Consider the following 12960-nt stretch of genomic DNA (forward strand, 5'->3'; position numbering starts at 1 on the left):
CAACTTATACTGAGTTAAAAGTTAAAGTCCCAATGATCATCGTCACACACATCTGGGTGTGGTGAAATTTGTCCTCTGCATTTAACCCATCCCCATGTGATTTTGATCCATCCCCTGGGGGAGATGGGAGCAGTGAGCAGCAGCAGTGCCGCGCTCGGGAATCATTTGGTGATCTAACCCCCCAATTCCAACCCTTAATGCTGAGTGCCAAGCAGGGAGGCAATGGGTTCCATTTTTATCGTTTTTGGTATGACCCGGCCGGAGTTTGAACCCACAACCTTCCAGTCTTAGGGCGGACACTCTACTACAAGGCCACTGAGCTGGTAAAGCGACTTATATGTGATTTTTTTTCACAAATTTTCAAAATAAAAAAAAATTATAAAAAGTGAAACAGCGATAAACAAACCGCGATGTAGCAAGGGATTAGTGTAATTTGAATTTCAAGTGATGTCAGCGGCGCGGCGGTTGTTTCCATAAAGGACAAAGATTTGATCACAGGATGAAGAAGATGACGAAGGGCCCCACATACTACCGGTATCATTAGCGGCTTTGTTTGTAAGTGACACAGAGGACGAAGAGTTTGAAGGATTTAATGATTTGGAGTGACACATAAGGTTTGAAAAACTATTAAGGCTTTTACGCACACCCGGTCCTACTCTACGGAGCTCTCTTTCACCTCCGTGGATGGAAGTCGGGGGTCAGCGCTCGGCCGGGTGGCTGTCCGGGGACGGTGGATGGGGCTCGGACATGGCCTTTACGCACGCCCGGTCCTATTCTATGGAGCTCTCTTCCACCTCCGTGGCTGGAAGTGCCACCTCCGGGGATGGAAGTCCACGCCACCACACGCCTGGAAGTCGACACCGGTGCTTGGGGCCGCGTGGCGGTGAACTATTTATGTTATAGTTATTGGACATATTTTATTTCGTGTAGCAACTTGTATATGTTTTTATCGTTACAGTTCAGTAGTTGTTGGCTCGTTGAACTCTTGTTTTGTTAAAGAGCCGTTTACCAAACCGACGTCTTTCCTTGTACTTTTTTAACGCTGCAATATTTATATACTAGATCTGTGAAATAACGACGAGGCTGACCTCAGGGCAAAGGACGATGAATATAATCGATGGATTTAATGATTTGGACACAGATGGTTTGATAATATTATTGTTTATATATCAGTTATTTGATATATAATTTATATATCGTTATATGGGCCTGTGGAATATTTTGAAGTGTAAGCGCCATCAGCGGCACCCGGCCGGCATCTTTGACATAAAGGACGATCGATGGATTTAATGATTTGGAGTGACACAGATGGTTTTTCAATATTATTGCTTATATAATAGTTATTTCACTTATCATTTATATATCATTATATGGGCCTGTGGAATATTTTGAAGTGCATCCGCCATCAGCGGCGCGCACCGGCCGGCATTGTTGACATAAAGGACGATCAATGGATTTAATGAATTGGAGTGACAGATGGTTTTATAAATGTGTTATTTATGTAATAGTCATTTGAATAACTCTGAATGTTACGTCGGGCCCGTTCTCAGCTCTTCGTTTGTGTTTGTCACGTTAGCATACCTATCGTTCAGCCTGTTGTTGCTCGTTCGTGTCTGTTCTTGGTGTTGGATTTTGACAAATAAATTTGCCCCAAAAGTGCAACTTATACTCCGGTGCGACTTATATATGTTTTTTTTCACGTTATTGTGGATTTTATGGCTAATGCAACCTATATTCCGGAGTGACTTTTGGTCCGAAAATTACGGTACTTTGTCACATTCATAGTTTAATCATGCTTCCAACCATATTTCTTTATTATGTCAAAACATTTTCTTTCTGTCCAGAACCTTCAGTAGTAATCCAAGGCTGGCGTCTAGTATTAGGCAAATCACGTCAAGCATTAATCAAAACATAACATATAATCAAGTACAGAACATTCTTATACACCTTGAGTAGTGTCCGTGATTTAGAATAACATCAAGCATGCATTAAATAGTTCCTTAAGTCATCATGCTATTCAGGCAATATATCGACAAACATTTGTTATTTCAAAGTGCACAGAAATACATATCAGATCATGACCCTAACCCGAACCTATGTCATTACCATATATAAAAACGTCTAGTTACGTCTACTTTATTGGTTTGGTGTGCAGGTATAATTATATGCTTAAAATGTTTCTTTTATTGATTTAATATGTGAATATACTTGCCTCCTTATGTACATTATTCAATGAGGTTTGAGCATACAGGAGTTTTTGTATTTCGACCCCATTCCTTCAGCACCCCAACAGAAAAAAATCCTCCTTTGGCAGAAATATCTTCTGTATATCCTATTAACTTCATTTTACCTCTCAAATACCACTGTTTGTCTGCTATATGATATATTTAACTGAAATTGCTGATCTGAACAACCAATGATTTATAAAGGAAAATCATGAAAATGATCAGGGGTGCCCAAACTTTTGCATACCTAAAGGAACCCACTCACTGCTAATGTAGTGGCCTAATGGACCAAAATAGTCATGATAAGTCTGACTAAACTGTTCTAAATTACTGAAAGCACCTCTGCCTTTAAGAACCTAGGCAGGATAAGTTCCCACCCAATTTGAGTGAAAATGTGAGTGTGAATGGCCACCAGTCGTGGGTAGAGTCTGATTATTGTTTTTGTCACAGTCACTTGGTTGGTGTTTGCAAAAAACTCGTTCATGACTTTTTAATGTAAGGCTAACAAAATATAATAATGTATTTAGAAAAATAAAATTTAGGAGATTTAACACATTTAAAAGAGACAGACTGTCATGGTAAAGACAGTATATATGGATTTTCCCAGATTCCAGCGAGTCCAGCAAACTGGTCTGACGCCAACTCCTACTTAGCAACTATCACACAGCCTGTTGCATCCGGCCTATCTACTACCCTGGTGTCTGAGATCTCACATCGCAACAGCACCATCGCCACCATTGCCACAATGCTGGCTGTCACCAACAGAAGCAGGGGCAGCTCTGAGACCTTCTCCAACCAGACAGCTCAGTTTGAAAAGAACTCTCGCTCTCAACAGGACCAGTGCTGGGAAACCTACGTTGGGCAGGTTATGTTTTTGACTTACAGTAGTTACAGTTACAGTAATAATATGTCAAGTGGCCTAAATCTAATATAGTGCTGTGGTCAGTCCTTATGATTGGCTGTAATCTGTTCAGTACGTACCACACCTCTCACCCTTAGTCAGATGGTTAGGTTCCAGCTGGCTTGTGACACTGAACAAATGGTATAGAAAATGTATGAATTTAAATTATAATCTATAGATGAGAATTTGTCACCCAATGGTGAAGTTGTCTCATCTAAGATTTGTTTTTGTCCTGTCCTTTTATTTTATTTTGAAATCCCATTTCCCCTGATATCAGTTCACTTGCCCTTCCTCATGTGTCCTGTGATTCTGCTGACACGAAACCAAGTGGAAGAATGGATATGTTGCGGGAGGCTGAGATAAAGTTTTGTTAGAAATGCTCTTACAGCTCTAAGCCAATCAGCGGCAAAGATACAGATCAACGTGTTCCCATTGGTCTCTCGGCCAATAGTAAAATCATATGGGCAAACAAAGTCCCGCGCTCCAAGTGACGCTGCAAAATGCCAAGGCGCACTGAATATAATAGATATACGAAATATTTGTTTTCATAAAAACCCGCGGTGCACAGAGGTCACAATAGGTGAAGCACGAAGTGGTGAGGGCTCACTGTATAACGACATAATTCCTTATCCAAAGTAGGTGTTTTAAGGCATTTAATTGTTTCTTTATTTTTCCAAAAAGAATGGATAAAATACAAAATGCTTGTTTTTTTTTAAACTGGGCTAGTTAGTGAAAAATTAATCCATTTCAGTTTGCCCTCCCTTTAATCTATTGTAATTGTGAAGAAAATATACAACTAGGTTTTAATTTGCAAAAACTGAAAATTAAAATATGGGTTTGCAAGACAGATTATTACCATCATTATTGTATGTTATGATACCAATTCTAGGAAATATCTTGTCTGAAATGATTGACCTCTAGAAGTACATACTATGATGTTTTGTTTTTCCTTTCAGCGCACTTGATGCCTACAACCTAATTGAATTATTCTAAATATTAGGTTAATTTCATATCCGTTTGGCAGTACTGAGTAGTGAGTGAGTAGTTCATACGTGTGCGTCACAATTCTGAGCTGTGGGTTTCAAATCTCTGCTCCAGCCTTCCTTTTTGAATGTCCATGTGCTTAGGTATATAAAGATTGATAAACTGTCCATAGGTTGGTACTTTAAAAATAATTCTGAGATACTTGAAGTTTGTCATGTGAATCATAGGGATTAAATCTCAGAAATTTGTAACCTGTGATCTAGGCTCTTAAAAGAGCAAAAATGCAATCCTATTTGAGATATTATATGATGAAATATAGCAGTTGTTGAGCCGCTAGCACTTCAAATCTGAGTGGCAGAAACCCCATTTCTCTCACTTCTGACGGAGGTCAGGAGGTGATGGGAGCATTTTCCAGCACTGTGAGGCACGGCTGGAGCAACAGGGGAAGTCTGAATCACAGAAGAACTGGTATAAGTGGTTAAATGGGTGTGGAAGAGGCACTGGCAGATTCCCTGAGCAGCACCCAAGTTCCAACCCCCAATTCCTCATCAGTCATTGCACTCTCAGCCTTGACATACAGTTTGTTTTCGAGCGGTTTTTGAGGAACCTTTAAAAAATTGATTTGATGCCGAGCAAGGTCTGGTGAATATACAGTACAAGAATAAATAAACTTACACAAACTGGTCTAGAAAGTCTCTCAACACAATTATGGCTAGGGAAACCGCAGGAGCATGAGTGAGTCCTAATGGCATGACTGGGTATTCGTTGTGGCTGCTAGGGGTGTGTAAACTCTGTTTTCCATAGGCTTAATCAGTGGCTTGGTCTTGGCACTAAATGTCTCATAAGCCCACAGTCTATTAGGTTATCATATGCTACAGAGTAATAGTACATGGAGGTTTATGACTCCACTCTGGTCCTTTTGACCGGACAGGCTGATACGAGGTGATCTTGTTTCCACTGTAAAAGCACCGACCTTCCTGTTGTCTGCGCCTTCTCTCCTCCACGCTCTGCCCAGTTGCATGGGCTCCTCCTCTTGTCCCAAGGGAATGTGCTGGGACTGGTTAGATGGCAAACAGTGAAAAGCGGTCGCAGCTGATGCTTGGGAATCCCTCTGTCATCCTCAACCTGTGACTGCATGTCTTCTTGACCTTCCGCAATCTGTGATCTGTTCCAATGGTGACAGTAATTCTCTAATTGCTCCTTAGACTCCCTTGTCCAGTGACAGATCAATTGTAACATGTAGCTCTAAGATGGACTCTGCCAGCCCCTTAAGGAAGACGTCATAGAGTGCTGTGGAGTTCCACCGGCTCTCTACAGCCAAGGTGTAAAAGGGGATGGCATAGTCACAGATTCTTGGCCTTGTTTAAGCCTGCTCAACTCCTGAGCCTTATCCTGGTCCAAGCAGGCATGATTGAAGAGCTTTGAAGGGTATCTCGAAAATCCGTGACAGAGCTCCAAAGCAGGAAGTTATATGCCAATTCTGCCGTGGCCTAGGCTCTGGCTCTTCATATCAGGCGGGAAATCATGAAAGCCATCAGTCTTTGGGAAAAGCCTCGGGAGAGTGTTCAAACTGTTGGAAAAATGTTTCTAACAGTATTTCTATCAGTCTGTTAGAAATGCCTTGAATTGTCGAGGCTCCCCAAAGAATTGCTCAGGGGAGCCTCGATTGATTACCCACCTAGCATATGGTACAGGTCAAACATGTGTGATTGCTTGGGTCTCTAGCATGGCAAGGGCTAATGTAATGCGGGTGGCCCAGCAGATCACTAACTTGCGCTGAAATTTTACACAGCTGTGCAGCCAAGGCCATCTGCTGCTCCTCAATTCGAGGAACACTGATTTCAGAAGATTCGCCGCGCTGTGTTTCGTTGAAACGTGGCTTACCGAACGCACCCCCCACCACGCCGTGGAGCTCTCTGGGTTCTGGCGAATGCGAGCAAATCACAGCGCGGAGCTCACCGGAAAATCAAAGGGAGGTGGACTCTGTTTCTACATTAATGAACGTTGGTGTACTGACGTCACGGTGTTGAAAGAGTCTTGCAGCTCTCTCCTAGAAACACTCTTCATAAACTGCCGACCGTTCTATTCACCACGGGAGTTCTCCTCGACCGTCATGGCGGCTGTTTTCCACCACACGCGCATGCGAGTGAAGCCACGCAGATGCTGGCCGACCAGGTGACAGACATGGAGAAACTTCTACCAAATTCACTAATCATTGTTTTGGGTGATCTCAACAGGGCGAACCTCGCACACGAACTCCCCAGATACAGAGAGCACATTATGTGTCCCACCAGAGGGGCACAGACACTGGACCACTGCTACACCGTAATTAAGGATGCATACCACTCTGTGGCTCGTGCAGCTTTAGGACTCTCGGACCACTGTTTAGTTCATCTGGTACAGGCCTACAGGCAGAAACTTAAAACTTCTAAGCCTGTAGTGAGGACTGTGAGGAAGTGGACAGTGGAGTCAAGGCAGGACCTCCAAGCCTGCTTTGACTGCACTGATTGGGGAGTCTTCGAAGCTGCAACTTCAGACCTGCATGAACTCACTGACACTGTTACATCAATACATCTGTTTTCGTGAGGATCTGTGTGTGCAACGACAAACCTTGGTTTACACCGAACCTCAGGAGGCTGCGCAAAGCCAAGGAGGAGGCCTACAGGAGCGGCGACCGGGACCTGTTCAAGCAGACCAGAAACACACTGAACCGAGAGGTCAGGAGAGCCAGGAGGTGTTACGGGGAGAGCCTGGAGAGACACCTCTCTGCCAATTCTGATCCCTCAACAGTGTGGAAAGGTCTGCAGAGCATCACGGGCTTCAAGAAAAAAAAAACGTCCTGTGGAGAGCCCAAGGCTTGCTAACCAGCTGAACAGGTTCTACTGCAGGTTTGATCGGTCCTCCCACACAACAGGACCTCCTGCAGCACAATCAACATACTCCCCTCCCCTCACAACCGCTCTGTCCACACCTCCATCACCGCTTTCACCTAATCTCTCTCTTGCAGAGGCCGTGCCCGCACTCCAGATCCGTGAGGAGGAAGTGCGCCAGGTGTTCCGGAGACAAAAGATCAGGAAGGCACCGGGCCCAGACGGCGTGTCACCCTCCTGCTTGACAGTCTGTGCTGAGCAGCTGGCGCCCACCTTTGCACGGATCTTCAACTGCTCCCTGGAGCTGTGTGAGGTGCCCTCGTGCTTCAAAAGCTCCACCATCGTTCCAGTGGCCAAGAAGCCCACCATCACAGGATTGAATGACTACAGACCTGTCGCTCTGACATCTGTGGTCATGTAATCTTTCAAGAGGTTGGTGCTGAACCATCTGAAGCATGTCACGGGTCCCCTGCTTGACCCCCTCCAGTTTGCCTACCGGGCAAACAGGTCGGTGGATGATGCGGTCAACATGGGACTGCACTACATCCTGCACCACCTGGACACCCCAGGAACGTACGCCAGGATCCTGTTAGTGGATTTCCGCTCGGCGTTCAACACCATCGCTCCTGACATCCTCCAACAGAAGCTCATCCAGCTCGCGGTGCCTGCCTCCACCTGGCATTGGATCACCAGCTTCCTGACCAACAGGAGACAGCGTGTAAGGCTGGGGAGCATCACATCTGGCACCAGGACCACCAGTACTGGCGCCCCTCAGGGGTGCGTCCTCTCCCCACTGCTCTTCTCTATCTACACCAACGATTTCTCCTCAGGTGACTCTCCTGTGAAGCTCCTGAAGTATGCAGACTCATCGGACTGATCCGGGACGGTGATGAGACTGCGTACAGACAGGAGGTGGAGCGGCTGGTCCACTGGTGCAGCCAAAATCACCTGGAGCTGAACCCGCTCAAGACCATGAAGATGACAGTGGATTTCAGGCGAGATCCTCCACCACTTTCACCCCTCACTATCCGCAGTAATACCATACTCTCCTCAGACACCTTCGAGTTCCTGGGTACCACAATCTCACGGGACCTGAAATGGACCGGCCACAGACTCTGTCCGGAAGAAGGCCCAGCAGAGGCTGTACATCCTGAGACTGCTCAAGAAGTTCAACCTGCCGCGGGAGCTGCTGAAGACCTTCTACACTGCCATCATCCAGTCTGTCCTCTGCACCTCCATCATTGTCTGGTTTGGATCAGCCTCCAAACAAGACAAGCACAGACTGCAACGGACAATCAGGACTGCAGAAAAGATAATTGGAATCAACCTCCCACCTATCCAAGACTTGTACCTGTCCAGGACCAGGAAACGCGCAAGCAACATCTCTACAGACCCTTCTCACCCAGGTTACAGTCTGTTTGAACTACTCCCCTCCGGACGCCGATACAGAGCTCTGTACGCCAAAACCAGCAGACACAGAGACAGCTTCTTCTCCCAGGCTGTTGCTCTGGTGAACTCACACCACTCTTGGAGTCTCAGAGTCATTGCTGTGCTATAACATCCTGCTCTCCACACCTTTTTGGATTGTCTACACTGTTTGCACTGTGTCTTCTCTGCATCCATTGCAGCCTGGTCATCCTGGAAGCAGGACCCTCCCATCTGTGGTCTCTTCTCAAGGTTTCTCACTTCCCCTAGTCGGAGATTTGAGTTATTCCTTGCCCTCATGGGAGTTTAAGATCAGGGGATGGCTGAGAATATTGTCATTTTCACATGTCCTGAGTGTTGTTAGTCACCTAAATGTTGAACAGAGACTGTGATGTAACGAAGTCAAATTCCTTGTTTGGCACGCTCAAACATGGCGAATAAATTCTTCTTGAATCTTGAATCTGAAATTTCACTTGCCACTCGACAGACAGGCTTCTTGAGTTAGCAATGTTGCTGCCATCTGCTCCTCTACTGGGTCCATACTGGCCAAACTGTACAGACAAGCTGGGACTCAGGCGCAGAGATGAATTGGACGTCAAGAAAGAGCTTTATTAAAGATAGGAAAACAATGACTATGAAACAAACTAAAATCTCTCCAACTGGGAGGATTACTAACCTGAAAAAAAAAAAACGAGTCACTTGTAAAAAAATTCTTGGACGCGCTAATCTTAAAACAAAAAGAGGAGCAAACTATGAAAAGAAGGCCAGATTCAAAGGCTGGATTCAAAGACAGCGTATGTCGGCAAGAATTTTTACATCACGTGCAGTCGTGTCGCTCCGAAGGTGACGTCATCCAGCTGAAAAAGTGACTAAAAGAGCGGCCTTCAAGGACACAGCCTGTGAATTTGGACAAAGCTTATTCCACATGTGAGGGTAATGGCAAATAGGCAGACATAATCTGGAATAAGGGTGGACATTGATGTCACATGAGGAAAGCCAAGTTACCTGAAATAAGGAGAGTCAGGATTTTCAAAATAAAACAAGAAATGACTACGGAAAAAAACGCACACAAAACCACCTCACCATGGTGACACAAATCTGGGTTAAGTTTATGAGAGCCTAGAACCTTGGAAGCCTTGGAACGTGCTGCATACACAAAACTGTTGAATTCAATAAGGAGTTGCAAACAAACACGCATGAACAAACAAATCAACGATGATGGAAAAAAATTTATGACCATTGCAGACATAAAGCACTGTTTGAATGTAGTATACTTGATGAATACTGATGTACTGTTTGGATGTAGTATACTTGATGAATGCTGATGTAGTAATATAGACGCATCTCTGAAAACCACCCGAGACTGACTGTTCTCAAAATTTGGTCTTTCAGACAGGGCCTGTTTACAGTATGCTAAGTGGTCAACTGTAGCTAATGCATTGATAATCCACCCATGGAAGATAAATTAAACTTTTTAAAGACTTGAGATAAAAATGAGTTTGGCTTTTTCATGACACGATTTGCATTAAATAGAAATAGAGCATTTTTGTTTATGTCTTCATGTTTAAACCAAACCTCTAGGAAATGCTGAAGCTGTCCATCATAGACATGATCTTTACAGTGGCCAGCATCCTGCTCATTGATTTCATTAGAGGCTTGGTCGTTCGTTACCTCAGTGACTGTTGCTGTTGGGATTTGGAGAGCAAATTTGTAAGTTGAACACAGAACTAACCCATTATTATTTTCTTATTATTGAATGAAGCAGTTTTTTTAATATGCTTAATGTTTCACATCTTAAATTGACTGAAGGTGAAACGTCAGCACATGCAGTAAAAGTTTCTGAATGAATGCATGAATGCATGAATGAATGATTGAACGAACGAATTAATAAAGAAAGTAATTAAGCAATTAATTAATTGTGTAACAAATTAATTATTTAATTAATTAATTGCGTAATTAATTAATTCATTGCATAATTAATTCGATTAATCAATTAATTAATTATCAAATTTACATCCTAATTACTTCCGCCTTCATCAGAGTGTCACTTGTGTGGTTGTGACGCGTCTTTATCGGTTCAGAAAATGGATGGATGGATGGATGGATGGATGGATGGATGGATGGACGGACGGACGGACGGACGGACGGACGGACGGACGGTTGGACGGACGGACGGATAATATAACATTACATTTACTTTTCATTTTGGTTTTATTCAACAAGGATGTTAGACTTGTCTTTAATGAGGTTTCTGAAGATTTTTAAGCTACATTGCAAACAAAAATAATGACATCAGGAATGGTACATTATTAAAAATTTCTGCTGTAAACCATTTCCTAAATCTTTTTCAAGAGCGACAAGATGTAATCTATACAATATATACCCACCCCATACCCTTGATTCCCTGCTATGTGGTATTGGATATTTCATATATGATTTCACATCAATGGAATTGATTACCATAATTTTTGGACTATTAGTCACTCAGGAGTATAAGTCGCACCACCCATAAAATGCACAATAACGTGAAAAAAAAACCATATATAAGTCGCTCCGGAGTATAAGTCGCACTTTTGGGGCAAATGTATTTGTCAAAATCCAACACCAAAAACAGACACGAACCAGCAACAACAGGCTAAACGATACGGTATGCTAACGTGACATTCACAAAGAGGCTGAGAACGGGCCTAACGTAACATTCAGAGTTATTCAAATGATTATTACATAAATAACACGTTTATCAAACCATCTGTGTCACTCCAAATCATAAAATACATCGATCATCGATCGTGCAAACAATGCCGCGTAGCGCGCCGTCGGACTCGTGATTTGCATGTCTAATTATTCCACAGACCCATATAACGATATATATAAAGTATATTTCAAATAACTATCATATAGCAACAATATTACCAAACCATCTGTCACTCCAAATCATTAAATACATCGCTCATCGATCGTGTAAACCATGCCGCGTACGCGCGTCGTCGGACTCGTGATTTGCATGTCTAATTATTCCACAGACCCATATAACGATAGATAAAGTATATTTCAAATAACTATCATATAGCAACAATATTACCAAACCATCTGTCACTCCAAATCATAAAATACATCGATCATCGATCGTGTAAACAATGCCGCGTACGCACGCCGTCGGACTCGTGATTTGCATGTCTGGCGTGATGTGTGCTCGCATGCTGTCCATCGCAAGCAGAGCCTGCATCCTAAATTGCATTGCTGCCCTACTGTATTTATTTATTTATTTATTTATTTATTTTTATACATCACCACACTAAATTCTGTTCACCAGATCTGTGCTTTTTAAAAACTCAAAAAAACAGCGCTTTCCCCTCCCAGTTGTTGCGTCACGGCCAATGGTGAAATTTAAATCATCCTCGTTCAGTTTAGTTTGAAAATAACTATATTTCTTTTTCAGTTGTTTTTTTTTGTTTTGTTTATTTGTTTCATGAACATTGTGCTTTAAAGTGTGAATTGCTTTATTCGTTTTTTCAGTGTATTAAAAATAATATGTGAGGTGATCAACTGTACTAGTAAGTAATGTGTTAATGATCAAGTAATTTTTTTGAAAAAAAAAACACATATAAGTCGCTCCTGAGTATAAGTCGCCCCCCCATCCAAACTATGAAAAAAACCGCGACTTATAGTCCGAAAATTACGGTAGTATGCTTAGAAATACAATGCAATTATATTAAGTCTTTTGCTGGTGGTTGTTTAATTAAATTGTAAAATTAGTATATTGTATATCGTACTGTAGATTTACCCAAATTGAATTGGACATATATTGCTATTATGTTAAAAGTCTTTAGCTGGTCGTTGTTTAATTAATTAATTTCTGCAATTGGTATATTGTATGCCTTCAGTACTTGTACTGTACGTTTACCCAAATTGAATTGGAAAATTCCCGAGATTAGATAAGATTCAAACGATACCTATATTCATTTTTGTATTTTCAGCCTGAATATGGGGAATTCAAAATAGCAGAGAATGTCCTGCACTTGATTTATAACCAAGGGATGATCTGGTAAGTTGGAAGATTTGTAAAATGTTTAGGTAGCTTGACTGCCATTGAAGTTCTGTTTAAAAGTTAACCATGCCCTTGTTAGAAAGACCCACAATGTCTCAATTGCACTTCTGTAGCTGACATCCGATTTCATCATGTAATTTCAGAACTGTCACACTGCAGCAAAGAACATAATGTCTTTTACCGATGTCACCCAGTTGGTGTGTAAATAACTCTTTCTTTCCCACAGGATGGGAGCTTTTTTCTCCCCTTGTCTTCCTGCCTTCAATGTGTTGAAGTTGATTGGGCTAATGTATCTCCGGAGCTGGGCGGTCCTCACTTGTAATGTTCCCCATCAGCAAGTCTTCAAAGCATCCAGGTCAGGCATTTACGTCAACTGTAACAGACAGCAAACTACAGTATAATTGTTTGAAAAGTTTACGGTCTACAGTGCTCCCTCACCACTTCACGCTTCACATATTGCGGCCTCGGTGCATCGCGGATTTTTATGAAAACATAAATTGCAGCTAT

General features: G+C 42.7%; 1 protein-coding gene across 1 annotated transcript in view; it reads left to right on the top strand.

Moving 5' to 3' along the window:
* tmc3 (transmembrane channel like 3) overlaps positions 1-12960 on the top strand; it is a 107570-nt gene that overhangs the window by 69056 nt on the left and 25554 nt on the right. The window contains exons 13-16 of the mRNA XM_085907594.1: positions 2833-3090; positions 9987-10115; positions 12383-12450; positions 12680-12808. Of these exons, the coding sequence (XP_085763720.1) occupies positions 2833-3090; positions 9987-10115; positions 12383-12450; positions 12680-12808 (584 nt within the window). The remainder of the gene's footprint in view (positions 1-2832; positions 3091-9986; positions 10116-12382; positions 12451-12679; positions 12809-12960) is intronic.

This window comes from Syngnathus leptorhynchus, chromosome 3, assembly GCF_054491065.1.
Source record: "Syngnathus leptorhynchus isolate UIUO chromosome 3, UIUO_Slep, whole genome shotgun sequence".
Classification (NCBI taxonomy): Eukaryota; Metazoa; Chordata; class Actinopteri; order Syngnathiformes; family Syngnathidae; genus Syngnathus; species Syngnathus leptorhynchus.